This window comes from Chenopodium album, chromosome 3 (genome assembly GCF_948465745.1).
Source record: "Chenopodium album chromosome 3, dcCheAlbu1.1, whole genome shotgun sequence".
Classification (NCBI taxonomy): Eukaryota; Viridiplantae; Streptophyta; class Magnoliopsida; order Caryophyllales; family Amaranthaceae; genus Chenopodium; species Chenopodium album.
This window is the reverse complement of record NC_137836.1, coordinates 83,176,887-83,195,943: the sequence shown is the minus strand read 5'-3', so window position 1 is coordinate 83,195,943 and position 19,057 is coordinate 83,176,887. Positions and strand designations below refer to the sequence as shown.

The following is a 19,057-nucleotide window of genomic DNA, read 5'->3' as shown; positions in this document are numbered from 1 at the left end:
AACACTGAAAATTTCAAAAGTCACATGCAAGGCACGTGACTTGGGTCAACGCCGGAGTTGGCCAGTCAATGCTGAAATTCAGCCCATAGTAGTGTTTGACAACTTTTTTTTTTATAACAGGTGGTCCTTGACAACAAAATTTTTTTCCAGGTGGTTTTTGACAAAAAAGAGTTTTTAATAGGTGGTTTCTCACAAAATTTTCTTATTTAAAAGGCATTAAAAAATTTCTCAAAACCCAAAAAAAAAAAAAAAACAAAAAAACACAATTCTCTTCTTAAGCGTAGAACTACCGAAGTTATGAAACCCTATTCGTCTTTAAACAAAAATCTCCATGGCCATGATTTCATGAAATTTCAGGCCTTTCTGTATTAATATCATTCACCCATTAATTTCTATACTTTCTTCCTTCATTTCAACCAATTTCACATTTCTCACCTTTTTTTTCAATCAGATCTGTTTATTTTTTTCATCTGGGTATCTCCCAAAATATCAAACCCAATCCAAAAAAACAACAACAGAAACACAATAATTATGATATTTTCGAAGTTGGGTCGTTCTTTTTCTCGTTCTTCTCGATCAAGGGTATTGATTTTTCTTCCTTTTCAATGATTTTTTATTATTAATTTGCTCAAAATGTGGGTTTTAGAAGGGAATTGATTTTGGGATTTTTATTTTTTGGTTGTTGTTGGTTTGATTGCAGAATCTTATCAATGGATGCTACAAAGGGAGGCCAGCGATTCTTGATGAAAGTGTATTAAGAATTCCATATGTTAAGTCCTCTGTAAATCGATTTGATCCTAATTTAGGGTTTCTGAGGAGTTATTTGGCTTCTATTGGAGCTCAAAATAAAGAATATTTATCTGATATTAAATATATGCTTGCAAATCCTAGACTCTGTAGGTTTTTCTCAAGCGAAGCCCCTAAGAAAAAGAGTATGTTTTTTTTTTTTTTTGGTTAATTTCTGAAGTTGTGATTATTTTCTAGTTTATGTAGTCAAGTTTTAATCTTGTTATTGAATTGAATGTTTGCAGACTATGAAAACTTTTATCCTAAGGATAAGAAGGAAATACCGAAAACGGATGAGCAGAAATCCGAGTCTAAAGGTACACTCACTTTCTCTATAATGTTGCTTGTATATGAAGATAGTTGATTGGAGAAAAAGTTGTATTTAGGGGTATTGTAATGCAAGTAGAAGATAGCTAGAAACCTTGTTTGGATTACCCTCTTGTTGGCATATCGAATAATTAACACTTTTGATTAGTTAAGTATCACTCTTGCTCGAGGTATAAACTTGGGGAGTAGCAAGTCTTCACATACAGTTGTGCTGCTTGTGCACCTGAGCTTCCGAAGCAAGTTTCAATACCTTTTGGGTTTATTAGCTTTATCATGCAAAGTTTTAGGGTTGAACTTGAGTTTCATTCTTTAGTTGTTCAGTCTTCAGACTGACTAGCTGTGAAGGTTTGGTATGTTATGAATGACAGCTAATGACTATTGCTTCTATAGCAGTATTGTATAAGATTGTGTCATTAGTGGGTTGGATGGCTCCAGCCTCTAGGTTCATGTCACTTGGAATTTTGGAGTGATTAAATTAGCTTACATACCATAACATTTTGCTTAGAATGGATTACCATTTTGAAAAGAAAGATATAATTGGATGTCATGTAAAAATAGTATGCTGACTTTGCTCTTATAGGATTTTCCTAAGATGTTTGTGTTTATTCCTGGAATCAGGTTTTGTTTAACACAAATCACTATCATATGAGCTCATAATATAACTTAGTAGGTATGAAATTATTTCTGTCATATTTGTCAGGATCTCCAGGTTCCTAATATGACAAAATCTACTTGGGACCTGAAGTAGTTTACATTCTTGTCACTTCTTTTTATTTCTCTAGAGGTTACATTATGAGACTTATTTACATAAGAGCTTTTTGATGGAGTGTCTCTTAATTTCATGTCATCCTATGTCAACTATTAAGATATATAGAATCCAGGGGTTGGGATATTATACACTTTTGGAAACTTGAGTTTAGGCAAAGGTGCGCAGCAGATTTCATCTACTTTCAGTTTGTTGGCAGTCCATCTTAGGTTTTTCCGACTATATTGTATACCATCTGGTTCCTGTGAAAGCAGTTACAATGGATGTTTTATCACCTACCTATATGAACTGAATCATTGAGCTGAATGAAAGATCAGATGGTAATAATCTGGCTCCTGTTATGGATGTGGATGAGTTGATTACTTGATGCTGTCTTAGATAGGCTGATCTAATAAATGGAAACCTTGTAGATAATCTTGTATGTATAAAGGGGACAGTAATCTTAAGATTGAAACATTAGACTTAAGGAACTATGACCATTCTGGGTGAAGATTATGATTTATAATCAATAACCATTGTGACTGCTGATTTTACTCTTATCTGTTGTCTCAATCCACAAAATTTTAGTGTTTGCAACTCGCAGGCAGTGAAGTGGAGTTGATTAAGGCTATGGTGATGATGGTTTTTGTTTGCTTGTAGGCTCATAGGATTAAAATTATGTAGCTTTCTAGGTATATTGGCTCCATAAAATTTTAGGCAGGGTTTTGATTGCCTGGGTTGACTGGTGGAGGTGATGTGTCAAAGTAGAAACAATGGGAAGTTGTAATAGGATAAGATAGTAGCTAGATGAGTTTTAATTGACCCAGTGTTCTATTGGGATAGGAAAACCAAGTTGTGATACCATGTTAGATTCCAGGAAAGCTCCTCAAATTGGACTGCGTACCATTGATCAATATATATAGCGTTTACAAGACTAGTCCTAATCACGTTAGGAAACCTAGTGCAATAATGATACAAAATACATCCTAAATCTGCGACAAATATTATCATAATATAATATCTATCAATCACCTATCCATTCTAATTTGAATTCTCTGTTATTTCATATTTTTAGAGGAATCAAACTCAAACACCGATGATCAAGGAAATTTTCAAGAAGCATTTATGAAGCAGTTTCAGAATTTGCTCACTCCTCTTTTGATGCTCGGGCTTCTCCTCTCAACATTCTCTTTTGGTCCTGGTGAGCAGCAGCAGGTAAGAAATATTATTGACTTTGTTTTCTCAGTATCTTGCATATGACCCAGATAAATTCTGACACGTCGCTATCTGTGTATAGATTTTAAACTTATAATCTTCAACCCCAAGCAAATTCATTTTAGACCCTTTTGTGCGATACCATGGCCAGAATATCATCTTTAATCCTTTTTTAAACCTGTATTGCTTGGCCATTTAGGCAATTAGTAGGACTACATGTCAGAAAAACATTAATGTTTTGTTAGTGCTTAAACTATCATAGTGTTCATTTGGTAAAAATGGAACTATTGTCAGACTATGTAGTATTGCATTTCTTTTCATCCTAAAAACTTACATATATGTACAAACTGTTGTTGTTGAAAGGTGACAGTTTGCTAGAATAGTGTATGGTGTACTCTTGCAAGAGTTGCAACTTTGTAGAGTATTTCTGTCAATGTTATAGTTGCTATACACCTGGATTTGGCTTATGAAGATGTGGGGAACTGAAAGGCGCAAATATTAGTCGTTGACTTGTTTGGGAGTAGAGGGGATTTCAAGTTACATTTTCAGAGTGCTCTTTGATGTAGTTTTCGGAATCGACTTTCTGCTTGATCTATCTTTTGTGGTTTCCTTTTTTTTATTCAGTGTTTATTTATTTATTATCCCTGATCAATTTGATGTGAGCACTGATCTCTTTCAGCACCAATTCTTGTACAGACTACAGAGTGTTATTCAGTGTGCTTAGGATATTTTTCAGTCATTTTGAGTGTTTCTTCTGCTCTATCTCTATATAGAACCTTTTACATGTCACAATATCTTGAAGAAAGCGTTAGTTTTGCCAATATCCTAACTGCTGATTTTATGATATTGTTTATTTTGTATTACTTAATACAATGTATTTCATGCTGCTTAATTGTCCTGTTATGTGCTTATTGCTGAGACTGGTTGTTTAAAATTTTGCTATTTAATGGACGGCTTTTCACCTGATTTATGTTATATTGTTATGTCCCCACCAATGTTTTTAAACTTATTTTTTGTGTTTAATTGTATTTTTAGCCCACCAATGTTTTGTTAACTGTATTGTTTTCCTTTGCTAAAGTTTTCTCAAACCTGTATGTTTTCAACGTGAACGTTTTAACCACTCTTTTAAAACTTTATTGAATTTTATTCTTGATTCTCTTTTAAAACTCCCTTAATAGTTTTAAAATGCTCTTACGTTTGCTCACTTTTTTTTTGGTAGAAAGTTAACTCACTTTACTCTCCTTTTTTCAAACTCTTTTAAATGAAGTTTTGTTATGTCTGTTTCTTTATATCGTATGATTCCTTACGACGTTTCATGTTAGCCACCCCAAATCATTTTGGGACCAATGCTTTGTTGTTGCTGTTATTATGTCCCCACCTCTGTGTATGCTTTTATTAAGTAATGTATACTCTCAGTTTACTTTTGTGTGATGGTAATACTGGTTTATTTCTTGCAGATTAGTTTCCAAGAATTTAAAAATAAGGTTCTGGAACCTGGTCTAGTTGATCATATAGTTGTCACCAATAAATCAGTCGCTAAAGTTTATGTGAGGAGCTCACCACGGAATCTGACAAGCAATGATGAAGTACAAGGGCCTACCAGTAGTTCACCTTCAAAAGGTCAGTCAGGCCAGTACAAGTACTATTTCACCATTGGAAGTGTTGAAAACTTTGAAGAAAAGTTGGAGGAAGCCCAGGAGGCCTTGGGGATTGATCCCCATGATTATGTGCCTGTTACGTATACGAATGAAATGGTCTGGTATCAGGAATTGATGAGATTTGCACCTACACTTTTAATTCTCGGATCACTTTTATTCATGGGTAGGAGGATGCAAGGCGGACTAGGTGTTGGTGGCACTGGTGGAAGAGGAGCTCGTGGAATTTTTAATATTGGAAAAGCCCAAATTACAAAAGTGGATAAAAATGCCAAGAATAAGGTTAGATTCTTATTTTTATTTTTTAAATTTGAATTTGGATGTATGATTGTTAATTATATGAACACTATCCCAATTCCCAACTGATGGGGAAGCTGCAAGGCCTGTGACTGTTGAAGTTTTTAATTCTACATTTTGGCATTTTTTTTCAACGCTTACAAATTACTAGCCATTGTTCAGGTGTACTTCAAGGATGTGGCTGGTTGTGATGAGGCAAAGCAAGAAATCATGGAGTTTGTGCACTTCCTTCAGAATCCGAAGAAGTATGAAGATTTGGGTGCAAAAATTCCTAAAGGTGCTCTCTTGGTTGGCCCACCAGGGACAGGAAAGACACTTCTAGCTAAGGCAACTGCTGGGGAATCTGGTGTGCCCTTTCTTTCCATATCTGGCTCTGATTTCATGGAGATGTTTGTTGGTGTTGGACCATCCAGGGTAAGAAACCTATTCCAGGAAGCAAGACAATGTGCACCTAGTATTATTTTCATTGATGAGATTGATGCTATTGGCCGGGCTAGAGGACGTGGAGGGTTTTCTGGTTCTAATGATGAGCGAGAAAGCACTCTCAATCAGCTGCTTGTTGAGATGGATGGTTTTGGTACTACCACTGGAGTGGTGGTTCTTGCTGGAACAAATAGGCCAGATATATTGGATAAAGCTTTGTTGAGACCTGGTCGGTTTGATCGCCAGATCTCCATTGACAAACCTGATATCAAAGGCCGGGAACAAATCTTTCAGATTTACTTGCAAAAGGTTAAGCTTGATCATGAACCTTCATACTACTCACAAAGGCTTGCAGCACTTACTCCTGGCTTTGCTGGAGCAGACATAGCAAATGTCGTTAATGAAGCTGCATTGATTGCTGCAAGGAACGAGAAGACAGTGGTTACTATGGATCATTTTGAATCAGCTATAGATAGAGTTATTGGTGGCCTAGAGAAGAAAAACAGGGTAAAGTTTGAGTTTATCTGAATTGCAGCTTTGCTCACTTCAGAAGAGAGGGAATCCCTAATCTATTTTTTTGGGCTGTGCAGGTAATAAGCAAGCTTGAACGACGGACTGTTGCTTACCATGAATCAGGTCATGCTGTTGCTGGGTGGTTCCTAGAACATGCAGAGCCGTTGTTGAAAGTCACAATAGTTCCCCGTGGAACAGCTGCTTTAGGATTTGCACAATATGTTCCAAATGAAAATCTTCTTATGACCAAAGAGCAGCTTTTTGACATGACATGCATGACCCTGGGTGGCCGAGCAGCTGAACAGGTACTTGCACCTCTTTCCCTTGTGCTAAATTACATTTAGTACAATTATACTTCCTGTATCTGGAATTCATTGTCACATTGTCCCTACCTAGGTACCCCTTATATGATAGATTTTGGCAGATTTAATTGAATTACGGAGTATTTTTGAAATGCGTTGTCTTTGTGGCTATAATTTAAAAATACTGTATTAGGAAAGCTGCCAACTATTTCTAAACTACAATAGTACTTGAGTTTTTATATGTGACTATCAATTCCTATCAAAGGGTGAAAGGGGTTTACGATGATAGCTGAACTTGATATAAATCTCCTAGTTATGAGGAAATGAGCTAATGTGGTATGAAATCGTTTTGCTTGGCATATGACATGAATTTTTATAATTCTGGTTTGTTAGGTTCTGATTGGTAAAATATCAACGGGAGCTCAGAATGACTTGGAAAAGGTGACCAAAATGACATATGCCCAAGTTGCAGTCTATGGTTTCAGTGACAAAGTGGGTCTTCTCTCCTTCCCCCAAAAGGAGGATGGCTTTGAAATGTCAAAGCCCTACAGTAACAAGACTGGTGCAATCATCGATGAAGAGGTCAGAGAGTGGGTATCCAAGGCATACAAGCGGACTGTTGAACTGATCGAGGAGCACAAGGAATCTGTTGCAAAAATTGCTGAAATGTTGCTTGAAAAAGAAGTCCTCCATCAAGAGGACTTGCTTAAAGTTTTAGGGGAACGTCCTTTCAAGTCCGCGGAGCTCACAAACTATGATAGGTTCAAACAAGGTTTCCTGGACGAAAGTGACAAAACTAGCCAGGAAACAGAGAAACGGACGCCAGAGGATGAGGGATCGTCGCCTCTTATACCAGATGTGGTGCCCACATAGTAGTTAGAAACGCTTTCTTTGGTGTTGTATATGGGTTATGTTTCTCTTGTTCGTTAAAAAGGTGCATAATGAAATTTTTTGCATTGTACACTCTGAGATATCTTATTTCTTCAATGAGATAAATTTGGTGTTTGCTGCTGACCTTCTTCACCGTTCTTGCTTTCTTCATGTTTTCGGATAGAAAAGAAAAATTCTATGCCGAAGAAATAATGGTTGCCCTGACCGTGTAGATCACTGTCTTTGATTGTGCATCTTATAGGGGCGTGAGATGCATATCTTTGTGCTTGGAATTTCTTAGCTCTAATAAAATGAAATGAATCATTGAATACTCATTGTATTGTACATGTTTTGTTTCTGGGTTTCCAATGCAATTGCGAGGAAAAAAAAAAACCACAGGTTTTGGCATTTTGTAAAGTTTTATTGACAAGGAAGATCATCAGTATCATTGATGGACGAGGGTTAACAACAATTCCTTGATTTATTATAAAGTCACTTTTTATTTCCGAATTATTCATTGTTAAGTGTTAACCGTCAAACAAAGTCCATCTGAGTTTTTCAGAAAATAGTAGTCTACTTTTGTGAACTCTGCTGCAAGAATTATCCTTTAATTTCATTCAAGAAATCAAATCTAATATTCTTGAATACAAACAAATGTGAATAAGAAATTATTGTTTCTAGATAAAACGTACTGATGAATTTAACAAGAACTAGACATTGTAAAAAGTCGGGAATCAAATCTAATATTCTTATAACACTACCTAAAATTCGTTTTATATTATGTTTTCATGTTAACTTTATACTTTACACAATTAAATTCACCGTCCATACCTCCCTTCCCATGCTATACAATTTGATTTATCATTTCTTCATAATAAAAAACTTAAATAAAATTCACCATGTTATTTATTAAGGATCTTGCTAACGAACGCCCTTGGGACGTTTGCTAACGAACGCCCTTGGGACGTTGAATAAACATTTAAAATATTGCCTAAAGTGGTATTAATTTAGTAAAACACGACAAAATCACGCATCAATTGGTATAATTAATGTTCATTTTAGTTTAATCTTTCTACTTTTAGCTAGCTCATCCAACACCCCGAGACGTTCGTTAGCTTTTTCGTTTTATTAATAAACTCATCCATGCACGAGTTCTGAAAAATTGAATAAAATCTCAACCATACATAGTACACGTGTAAGGCACCCATTCTTTGACTATGACACATGTAGATAACCCATTTGATAGTTTCTCTTTTATTTTTTCAGTATTGAATTAAAATAAAATAAAATTAATTAAAAAAGGAGGGAACAAAAATTTATATCCATGAAACTTTTCTTACGTTTAACGGCTAAACCCCCATTTTTCCTATTTCTCTGATTTTCTCTATTTAAACCCCTTATTTTCAAGGCATTTAATTTCTGCCTTCCTTCTTTTATCATCTCAAGTTTCTCTCTCTTCTTCCTTGCTTTTTCATTGCCGACATTTCAGATCTGGTATGGACTCTACCTTTTAATTCTTTGAATTAATTCCCTGTATTTATTTTTCGTTTTGTTAATTTTTTTTGATTTATTATTGTCAAATTGCTATGAAAATCAATGATGTTGGTTTCGAATTATATTATGTTTGGGAATATGGGTTTTTTTTGGTTTTCTTTTTGATAGTTATTTGATAAAAATATGAATTTGCTTTTTTATTAATGTATGTTTGATCTAGGATAGTTTTGTTATTGGCACTTTTTTTTTGTGCGTTTAAAGTTTTTTATTGCATTTTTATTCTTACAAAACCTAGAGTATAATATACAACATGTTTAATCACCCTAAATTATACGGGAAAATGTCAGTATCGCGTGTGGTGACATCTTATACAGTATTATTTGAATATGATACACTCGTTGTATACAAAACCTATCGTTTACAAAGTTATGTTTTTCCGAAGATCGTTTAAAGAAAATGTTTTGCTGCCATTTTGTGTGGATTTTTTTATGAGAAAAGACACTATTTTTCTTGGGGAATGACAGTTGATTCTGGATAAATTTTGGTTTGAATGCAGATATTAGTTAAAAATGGAATTCGAATTAGAGCACAGAAACCAGCCTGCCAAATATGACTGTCTTTTATTTGGTAAATCATTTTTCTTTTAATCTTTTAATTTGATTTTCACTTAAATAAGAATGAAAACTTAAATACTGTTTGATATTCAGATCTTGATGATACCCTTTATCCCCTAAGTTCTGGAATTGCTGGTCATTGTTCCAAAAATATCCAAGGTACTTTATTCTTGAATTATCTTTCTAATTTTCGGTTTCCCTTTTTTTTTTTTTTTTTTTTTTTTGTAAGCATTGAATTTGATAATTAATCTTATTGATAATATTTTCAGATTATATGATTCATCAGCTTGGTATAGAAGAGAGTAAAGTTCCTGACATGTGCTATGTTTTGTACAAATATTATGGAACTACAATGGCTGGTCTTAGGGTATGATTTCAATCTGCCTTTTGAACTTCTTGTTGGTTGTCAAATTTTTTTTTAGTATTTTCGGGAAACTTGTATAATGATCACGTTAATTTGAAACTTTTCTTGTCATTCAGGCAGTCGGGTATAACTTTGACTATGATCACTACCACAGGTATAACTTTACTTTTTCACTATCATTGTAATAGATAGCATTGTTTTAGACTGTTTTTCAGAAACAGATTGATTATCTGAAACAGAATATCAGTCTGATTCAATTTTTTGGTTTGCAGTTTGGTTCATGGAAAGTTACCTTATGATTTGCTGAAACCTGATCCAGTTTTGAGGAATCTGTTACTCAGTCTCCCTATTCGCAAACTGGTAATTTCCTTTGTTTATCTAATGAGCTTCAGAATTAGGAATATGAAGTGTTTATATAGCTGTTTAGATGTATTAACTATGGTGGCGTGGTGTGCACAGATTCTCACTAATTCTGATGAGCGTCATGCTGCGGAGGTTCTACGTAGGCTGGCTTTAGAGGATTGTTTCGAAAAGATTATCTGTTTTGAGACACTTAATCCTACTGACAAGGGTAAAGTGCCTGTGGCTGTGAGTGCAGTTGAAGAGAATTCTCCTGTTGTTGGAGATTCAGACCTGCAGAGCTCGGTATCCAACCCTGAAATTTTCGACATCTTAGAATATCAGCCTAGTTCTGGTGTAACTCTTCCACCAACACCAGTTGTCTGTAAGCCCTTTGAAACAGCATTTGAACAATCCTTTAAGATAGCAGAAATTGACCCTCAAAGAACAGTAAGTGTTTGTACTTTCATCTGGTGTTAGATCTTATAGTCTTATTTGTTGTGTAGAGTTGTTATTTGCATGGATTAACATAGTGATATTCTTGCCTGTATCACAGCTGTTCTTTGATGACAGTGTTCGCAATATTAGTGCTGGTAAAAATTTGGGTCTTCATACTGTTTTGGTAAGCTTGATTTTTCATCTGAATTTGGCAAATGTGATGAAGCTAATGCTTGTTTGATGTTAGCTAATTTCTTTTCGCTCTTTTCAAACGCAGGTTGGAAAATCTGAAAAATCTGTAGGAGCAGATTATGCCTTAGAAAGTATACACAACATCAAAGAGGCATTCCCAGAGCTGTTAGTAGCTGAAGATAGATTGGAGAATGTTAGTTATCCAAAGAAGATTGCAGTGGAGGCTTAATTTAACTTTTAGAATTAATGATGAACTAGATTATCTCCTTCGTTTCTGATTTTACTAACTGCAATGTCTTATCATATAACTACAAAGAATATAATTATGTGGAGGTAGAGTAGCCTTTGAAATTGGTGTCAATATAAACCTACTATTGCCTTTTGGCTCAATGTATTCATTGTTATTATAATGAAAGTTCTCTCATATTGTATCTCATTCTATGTTGTAGCTATTCTTATTTGATCTGCACATCAATGGTTTAAGTCATGTGTAGAAATGTAGCATCACTTCACTTTCAAATTCTCAAGAGTTTAGCAACTTACATTGCAAATTTCCATTCTACAAAGTATATGTTGGTAAGGTCGAAGTTGCACATCATTTGTGCTTCGTATAAAAGTCTCAACGAAAATTGGCTCACGGTTAGACCATCATACACAGACGATAAAGATTGACGATAGCGACTTGACATTTTTAGTGGTAGGAAACATTTTACTGCGACCATGATTTAGGAAGTTGAAATTTCGATGTGCTGTGTGTAAGGTTGGAATTCAGTTATGAAACATTCTTGAATGAATGACTTTTACTTGGTTTGTCTTGTATAGTTTAGACAGGAGGAGATTTGGTTGACATATTCTTGTGCTTCCACTTTCCTTGGTGTTGAATTCTTAGGCGCTTATGTAATTGTCACTGTCATCATAAGAAAGTTGGAGATGGCAACATCCATTAATTCTTTACCTACTTTAGGTTGATTTTGGTCAACTTATGATCAGTTTACAGTAAGTTTTTTGGAAAAAGTTCATTCTTGCTCAACTTTTTGGCTTTTGTATATTAAACACTTTGAACAATGAAGTTTACATGCCACACATTCCCTTCTTCCTGATGTTGGATCTTTGATCAACTACTTTTCATACAACAATTCAATGCATTATTAACCATTTATCTAGAAGTTAAAGGGAAAGCATTTATCTAGAAGTTAAAGGGAAAGCGGTTGCTATCCCTATAGTTGTAATATCGTAGTCAAGATAGTGATTGTTGAAGGTGAGATGAATAATGGGAAGTTGTGTTTCTGGTGAAGGATGGGAAATATCTGAGAACATCCCTAGGCTGGAGAAAACAGCCTGAACAATCTGCAATTAACAGCGAGATGGCAAGTATATTGATATAAACATGCATTGGCACTATAATGTAAACTGACCGAGTCATGATTTTGGTGTTGCAGGCTGTAGCCAAAAAAAATAAATTACAGAGAGGAAATTAAAGTTATGAATTGCTGTATGCCAAATGCTCTAACCAATTACGATTTTTTACAGTCATTGAACAACACGGTTATAAACCTATCATATGTAAATTTTAGATCAAGTTCTTAGAACCTAGCCAAATTATAACAAAAGAGGTGGAGTCAAACTATCAGTAAGTTGGGGGATTCATGCTCAGCACTGAATTATATTTCCTCGTTCCAAGCTTAGCTTTTCAGTGAATATTTCTTCCCGGTGAATGCTTGGAACTTAGGTTCTTCTGCTTTTACAGGTGGCTCTTCCTTTTTCACATTCTGATTGCTCTAAAAACAGAAAATGAATTTGATCAGCCAACAGAATCGCAAAAAACAGAACAAAGCAAAGATGATACACACAATGGAAACAAGATAGCCTAAATAATATATACATACTTTTGGCGTCCCATTTGCAGGTTGGTCTGACCTTGAACCAAAAACAAGCTTCCCACAACTTCGAGTAGAACTAGTGGAGCTCGATGGTGCTTCATTCTTGTTGCACTGGGTAGAAGCAGGGGTTTCTGTTGCTTTAGTTTTACTGGACTCTGGATTTTCAGCTGTTTCATCAGTTGTTGTTGAAGGTTTTCCATTCAAGCGTCTCCCTGGTCCCGTGAATGGGTTAAATTTGGCAACTTTCTTATCTGGCTCTTCTTCAACTACAGAAAAATCATACAATTAGTTTCTAGACAGTAGACATGAAAACCCCAAAAAGAAAATCTTTCCAGGGGGTGCCCAATTTTATGAACAGGAAAATAACCTTCTGGCCTTGATCTCTTTGTTGGTGTTGGACGTGATGGCTTCTCAGGTTCTTTATAATCAAGGGGTGGTGCAAAGTCGACCTCACAGTCAGTCTCAATAATACTGACAGCTGATGAGGGTTTGGTCTCCACAACATCAATGAAAAATCTTTTGTTGTTATAATCAACCATGATTGTGTCTCCAGTGGTTAAACAAGAGAAGCTCCTCAAACTAGTCTCTAAGCTGCAAGCAGACAAATAAACAACCACTGAAAAACTGATCCAAAGCTTGTCTTCCAATCAACTATCGAGCTCAGGCTAGCAGCTTACACGACTTTGGGGTTGGATATATCAAGGAAGTCCTTGGTGTGAGGTTGGAGTTTCACAAATTTTCCCTTTGATAGACTAGCATTCTTAACTTGAACAATGTCTCCCTCCTGGAGAAGCATATTCTGCATCATCTGATGCAAGACAAGAAGGCATTCAGTGCTAAAGCTTCAATAAAACACTCTATGCAAAAACAACACTCAACATTAGACTGTTCTATAGCTCTCAATCCCCCTCGATTTATCTTTCATGCTCAAGTCAACAAGATCAAGCAAGAATTACCCAGTATGGAAGATAAATTAGGCCTTCATCAGCTACAAATTCCAGCACCCCACAATGAGTGACACGATCAGCAGATGGATTGCTCAACTCGAACAACATTGGATACTCGATGTGCAGAAAAGCTAAAGAACAACAGATGTTACTTCAAGCAGAAAGCACATTTTGCACACAATTTTAAAGGGAAGTACTTGAAAACAGTTTTTACCAAGTCGATCAAGAGCTGATGGAGGCATTATAACTGCAGTAAAGAAGGTCGTAAGTTCACAAAATGAATTTTCATAAAAATCAACTAGAAATGCAGAAAAAGTCACTACTATGTTATCTCATCCAAGTAAATAAACAAAATGTGCAAGTCATGAAATCTGTCATGTATATACATACTCTTATCGCCCTTCTCCAGTTGCGGCTGCAAGAAAAGAAGACTTGTATGAGTTGATCATAATATAGGAAAAGCGTTGCTGACCACAATATGCACAAGTGTACTAATTCAAAGTAATTACTAGATACAAGAAAGTAAAAGGGGAAAGAAAACAAGTATTCAGTTTTCTTTAGTCTAGTTAAGGGTCAATTCAATCATATTCACCAATTCGAAAGAACACATAACAACTTAAGGAGGGTCAAGACGACATCACGAATCATATAACAAGGATGATTAATCATCTGTATGACTAGAATTTCATCAACAAGAGAAGTTACAACAATGCAATTCTGTTCATTTGACAAACCTTATCAATAAAAGAGGCAGGGTAACATCGGTAACTTTGTGTAAATATCGAATTGTGTCGACCATAATCTTCATTATAAGACTGCAAAAATCGAAAAAAACCCGTCATCAACGGTGAAATCTCAACCATTCTAACTACAATTTGTCATTGATTTACTTAATTGGTCACCAGCCATCTAGTGTAAGTGCTTCAAAAACTGATATCCAGATTGCATAGATCATATCCGATTACAACAACATAACTCTAATTTCAGTACTTTATTACAAGTAGCTTCATTCTTAACTCCAATTAAATCACCAATCCAACGACAAATACTAAATTTTGCAACATAAAACAATCAAAATTAAGCAACAAGAACAATCAATCATCAACCCTTAAACCTTCACATACCATGATTTCCAAGATTCACAAAAGTTGCACCAATCAATTCCTGTCAAAAACACAGAAAAACTTAAATCAAATGAGTTGATTGCAACAAAAAAACAGTTACAATAAAGTTCAATTCTTAAAATCAAAATTTCCAATAATCAATCATAATTTATCATGAAGTACTACAAACAAGAAAAAAAAAATTACCCCACAAAAATTAAACTTTATACAATGACGAGGGAATTAAAAAATAATTACACAGAAATTTCTTTTAAATTAATCTTAATGAAGATGAAGAAGACGGTGAGAAGAAAATTTTGAAGTAGAGATCCCTTTATATGAGAGGTAGAGAGAGAAAATAAGGGTGTTAAGGATTTTATAGTTTCTCAAAATTTTATTGTCTGTGTTTCCTAAAATAGCGAATTAGTATATATATCTTTTATAACCGTTGATTTTTTATTGTGATTTATTGTGATCCTTGGGATTCCAAATCAACTAATAATATCGTGTTTCCATATTTCTTAAAATAAGCCGCATAACAGAAGATAAAAAAAGTGGTATTTTGGTAAATAAGGAAACTTTGAAGTGTTTTTGCCTCGAGGATTTTTGGGCAACCAAACCCTTATTTTTGGTCCTGCAATCTCATAACCCAAAACCCTTGATTGTAACCAAGAAATCAGAGGTTTTGGGAGAAAGATTGCATCTTTAGGAGAGATTAAATATGGCGAAAAGGGAGATGTCGGCTACTTTGAAGAACTTGAAGGTAAATTTATACTGATAATTATGTAATTATGTGTTTTATGTTTTTAAATTTGCTATATTAGTTTGAGATTTGAACTGGGTTTTTTTTTTTCTTGATTTCATCTGGGAATGTCTTATTATAGTGTTTTCAGTTGAGGTTTATTGTAAAGATTAGGTCTTGAATTTTTATTTTTATTGTATTGGTGTTATAAAGTGTACAGTATTTTTTGGGTTGCTAATTTGTGTGATTATCTTGGGAATTTGCTGTGTAAAAGTTTATGCAAAGGGGAGCTCAGAAAGAGGAGAAACCTAAGAAGGAAGTGGAGGAAACCAAGCCGGATGGGAAATTTAATTTCCCTTGTAATGTTAGTAGAAAATGGTAGGGGTGTTTTTATTTAATTTTATTACAACTTTCAACATTGTTTTATTTTTTAGCTGATGAACTGTGTTTTCGTTATCACTGCATTTTTTTTTTCAGTTTTAATTGTTGAATAATCCTGAAGAGTCACTTAGATTTAATCGTTGGTACCACCACTATGGTTTGTTTTGGAGGAGACTTTTTGTGGACTTGTTATGGTTTGCAATGCTGCCTCTATTGAAAGAGAAGAGTGCTGGAAATAGGTTTGATTGGGGGAGAGGTGACTTAATCTTAGGTAAAGTCTATTGGGTTGTATGGTCATATCTAGCTATGACTTCATCGAGAGGAGTTGCTCCATAGGATATTATTTTCTAGGCATTGAGTTGATGAGGGTGAATTTTTTATGTATTAAATAGTCAGTTTACTTGTCAGTTTTTAGCCATCGGAACTTTTTCAACAACTGTTTTTGAGTCAATAGAACAAGTTAACAAGTTAAGGACACTATGTAACTTGGGCAAAAGATGAACTATGTTGGTGCAACTTTCCTAACTTTTGTTGGGTAAGCTACTTCTGTAGTTTTGTAGGAAACAAGTTTGGGAACTTCAAGTTTTGTGGAAGATGGTTGAACAATCCGTGCATTATTTCTTTTGACCTTGGAACTGAAAGGTCCTATGACTGTGTCCATACAGTTAAGTTGTAAGGGTAATGGGTAAGGGTGGTTGATTAATTGCATCTAGAGATCTTTATTTAACTTCCTAACTTGTTTAATGAGTAATGACATGGTTAATACTATGTGGTGGTGTTTGTTGTAAACTGTATTGAATTCTAGTGAATTGTACCCTTCTCGCTTCAATTCTTTCTAGGCTTACTATATCATTTCCTATGCTAGATTTTTCTAGTCATTTTCATTTGTATTGAAAACAATCTTACATACATACTTCTAGACATAGAAGATTTTCTAGATTACTTTTTTTGAACACTTCCCCTTAATCTTGAAAAATAAGAGTTGCATGCATGTACAGTTTTTGCTCAACTCCATCTTACTTTTTGTCTTTCTTGAATAATCTTGCATTGATATTATAGCTCTTCGTTTTAATTGTAATACTCGATTGCCGCTTTCTTTTTGACTGGGATTTGTGTTGATGCTCTCCTTGTGTTTGCTTCCCTTTTATAATTGTTATGTCTTTTCTGTAATCGATTAAGTTGAATTCCATGCTCTGTCTTGCACCCTTCCTGCATCTTGATCCAGCAAAGGGGGTTATTGTTTCACCCCAATTTTTTGCATTTTGGGTCTATAGCCATTACATGTTGACTTTTGCCTGGTCTTGTTGCCCACATTCTTGGGTCTTGCTAAACTTCTTATGTTAAGAATCTTTAGATGATTAAGATCTAGAACCTTCACTGCTTGGGTCTGTTTCCTGGTTGCTGATTGGGTCTGTTTCCTGATTGACAATTTATTTTGGGCTGTTTAATATTTTCCACCCATGATTGCTTTGGTTAGAATTATTTCAGGCTATCTATGCATGTCAATGTTGTGGCTTGTCTTGGCTATCAACAACTTGGATGGCATATTGGCTACCATATATGTGTATGTGATAAGAGTAAATTATGTAATACATGGAGTAAAATTGAATAAAAGATTTTGGGAAGTGTTTTGAGTTTTAAATGTTTTTTTTTTTTATTTATTTTGGGTGGGGGTGGGGGGGGGGGGGGGGGGGGAGGTTGTTGAGCTGTTGGTGGCTGAGGGGATTGCTGCTGAGACTTGAAGTTTGGTTTAGCTGCCATCATAGCTTGATGAACAGATTTTGGCTGTGATCTTTTATTTTTAAGAGTTTAGACTGGTTGACCTGGATGTTTTGAGCATGAAGATTTGATAAAAAGCATTTATCTAGATTTGCCCTTTGTTTGTGGCTGATACAGAAGCATTGACTTCAATTTAATTCGCAGTGTGGTCATTATGGAAGGAGACCCCCATCCAGGGACTGTAAGAGGTCGAATGTCATTTCAGAACTTCAATCCAACTATTGATGTGAGTATAATAGTTGAATGGCCTTATATTTCTCAAGAATTATCATCCTCTTGTTCTCCTGCATTTGTTTTCTGCCTTCTACTCTCATTTTAAAGCTTGAATTTGTAGAAACTGAAAGATGAAGCGGCTAACGGTCATGAAGCAGAAGCATCAACATCGTCAAGTTTTCAAACAGGAAGAAATTTGGACAGGTATATTGTTTTTTTCACTGTCAATTATCTGTGTAGCATTGTAGATGTGGCATTGAAAGAGATAAGTTACTTCCTGAAGTTATAGTGAACTAGAATAAGAAAAAATGTTGATAATCACCTTGTTATATTTTGACTTAAAAGATTATATTGTTAGAACTTAAAGGTGACTGCAACAGAGGTCTTAGAGTGGGAATTGCCTAGTGATAGTGTCTGAACTCTAAAGGAGAATTCTCCTGAGTTTTTTGAAACATGAAACATATCAAGAACTTGAAACCTGACCTTCATGAAGTGTAGCTGTATTGTTGGGCCTTAGAAAACAGACCTAGGTGACCCTTTGTTATCCAAAATTATAGAGAGTAATTAAACTGTGATTGATTACTGTTTCTACATGTTCATAACTAATGACTGTGACATGTGTTTATCTGTTATACATTCTTCCTCCGAAACTCCAATTTTAAACCCGAAAAAACTCCTCTTATAGTCCATTAGACCCAAAATATCGTTTGTGTTGTGTGTTAAAAACAGCTCTATTCTCAATGAATAATTTAGACAAGTACCTTAAAGACTTGAAGCTATATTTTGGACCTGTATCTTGAAGTTATAATTTAGGCAAGTATCATATTTGGCTTTTCATAGAAAATGTGAGCCTTCATATATTTGCCTTGACAGGGAAAATGACACATCAGATCGTACTGAGATGAATAAGGGCACCATTGATGTTGATGAAGAACTAAAACGGAAACAACCTGAGACATTGTCAAAGAAAAACAAGCCCAAGAAATTGCAGAAAGATGGTCAAGGGAATAAGCAGCCTTCTCCAAGTGAGAACAGTTCTCACAAGCAATCAAAGCGAGATAAACTAGACTACAATGTACTGGTGCCCCCTAAGTCTCAAAGCAAGAGAAGGGGAGGTTAATCAGCTCATAATCAAAGCAAGATAAACTGGACTACAACGTACTGGTGCCCCCAAAGTCTTAAAGCAAGAGGAGAGGTTAGTCAGCTCATTTTCACAGATTGACATTTAGAATGATGTCACATATCTTTTATGTGACTTAGAAAAGTTTGTTCACTGTGTTGTTATCCACCACCGTGTATTTTTACCAGTTAGTTTGTCAAGGAAACTTTTTATTGGATGATACATAAAAAGCATTTTCCTTGTCCAAAAATTTGTGATTTATTACTCTGCAAGAATCAATTGACATTGCTGATATTCAGTGAAATTTTCAGCTGTATA

At 35.0% G+C, this 19,057-nt stretch overlaps 4 protein-coding genes across 6 annotated transcripts; 3 read left to right on the top strand and 1 right to left on the bottom strand.

Moving 5' to 3' along the window:
• The first annotated feature begins 243 nt into the window (after positions 1–243).
• On the top strand, positions 244–7,277 carry LOC145624568 (ATP-dependent zinc metalloprotease FTSH 10, mitochondrial-like). Its single transcript, XM_081677619.1, has 8 exons — positions 244–582; positions 701–932; positions 1,032–1,103; positions 2,934–3,073; positions 4,531–5,010; positions 5,188–5,955; positions 6,039–6,266; positions 6,657–7,277. Exons 1-8 carry the CDS (start codon positions 532–534, stop codon positions 7,134–7,136), a joined length of 2,451 nt encoding a protein of 816 aa, XP_081533745.1. The 5' UTR covers positions 244–531; the 3' UTR covers positions 7,137–7,277.
• On the top strand, positions 859–11,008 carry LOC145624569 (suppressor of disruption of TFIIS-like). Of its 2 annotated transcripts, none has more exons than XM_081677621.1 (9): positions 859–870; positions 9,191–9,254; positions 9,335–9,400; positions 9,511–9,608; positions 9,722–9,759; positions 9,878–9,965; positions 10,065–10,394; positions 10,501–10,566; positions 10,660–11,008. In XM_081677621.1, exons 2-9 carry the CDS (start codon positions 9,197–9,199, stop codon positions 10,801–10,803), a joined length of 888 nt encoding a protein of 295 aa, XP_081533747.1. In that variant the 5' UTR covers positions 859–870; positions 9,191–9,196; the 3' UTR covers positions 10,804–11,008. The 2 variants fall into 2 exon arrangements, with proteins under 2 accessions (XP_081533747.1, XP_081533746.1); XM_081677620.1 differs by lacking the exon at positions 859–870 and adding an exon at positions 8,459–8,627 and having other exon boundaries at positions 9,184–9,254.
• A 967-nt stretch (positions 11,009–11,975) lies between these two features.
• Positions 11,976–14,872, bottom strand: LOC145620393 (ubiquitin fusion degradation protein 1 B-like). 2 transcript variants are annotated; one of them, XM_081675071.1, is made up of 10 exons: positions 14,763–14,872; positions 14,526–14,565; positions 14,136–14,216; positions 13,792–13,816; positions 13,616–13,648; positions 13,411–13,532; positions 13,132–13,262; positions 12,822–13,045; positions 12,461–12,720; positions 11,976–12,352 (listed from the first exon to the last, which is right to left on the bottom strand). In XM_081675071.1, exons 2-10 carry the CDS (start codon positions 14,526–14,528, stop codon positions 12,257–12,259), a joined length of 975 nt encoding a protein of 324 aa, XP_081531197.1. In that variant the 5' UTR covers positions 14,529–14,565; positions 14,763–14,872; the 3' UTR covers positions 11,976–12,256. The 2 variants fall into 2 exon arrangements, with proteins under 2 accessions (XP_081531197.1, XP_081531203.1); XM_081675077.1 differs by having other exon boundaries at positions 14,712–14,850.
• Positions 14,873–15,110: 238 nt separating this feature from the next.
• Positions 15,111–19,057, top strand: LOC145620384 (uncharacterized). The gene is made up of 5 exons (XM_081675060.1): positions 15,111–15,267; positions 15,521–15,624; positions 17,551–17,632; positions 17,741–17,823; positions 18,493–19,057. Exons 1-5 carry the CDS (start codon positions 15,226–15,228, stop codon positions 18,737–18,739), a joined length of 558 nt encoding a protein of 185 aa, XP_081531186.1. The 5' UTR covers positions 15,111–15,225; the 3' UTR covers positions 18,740–19,057.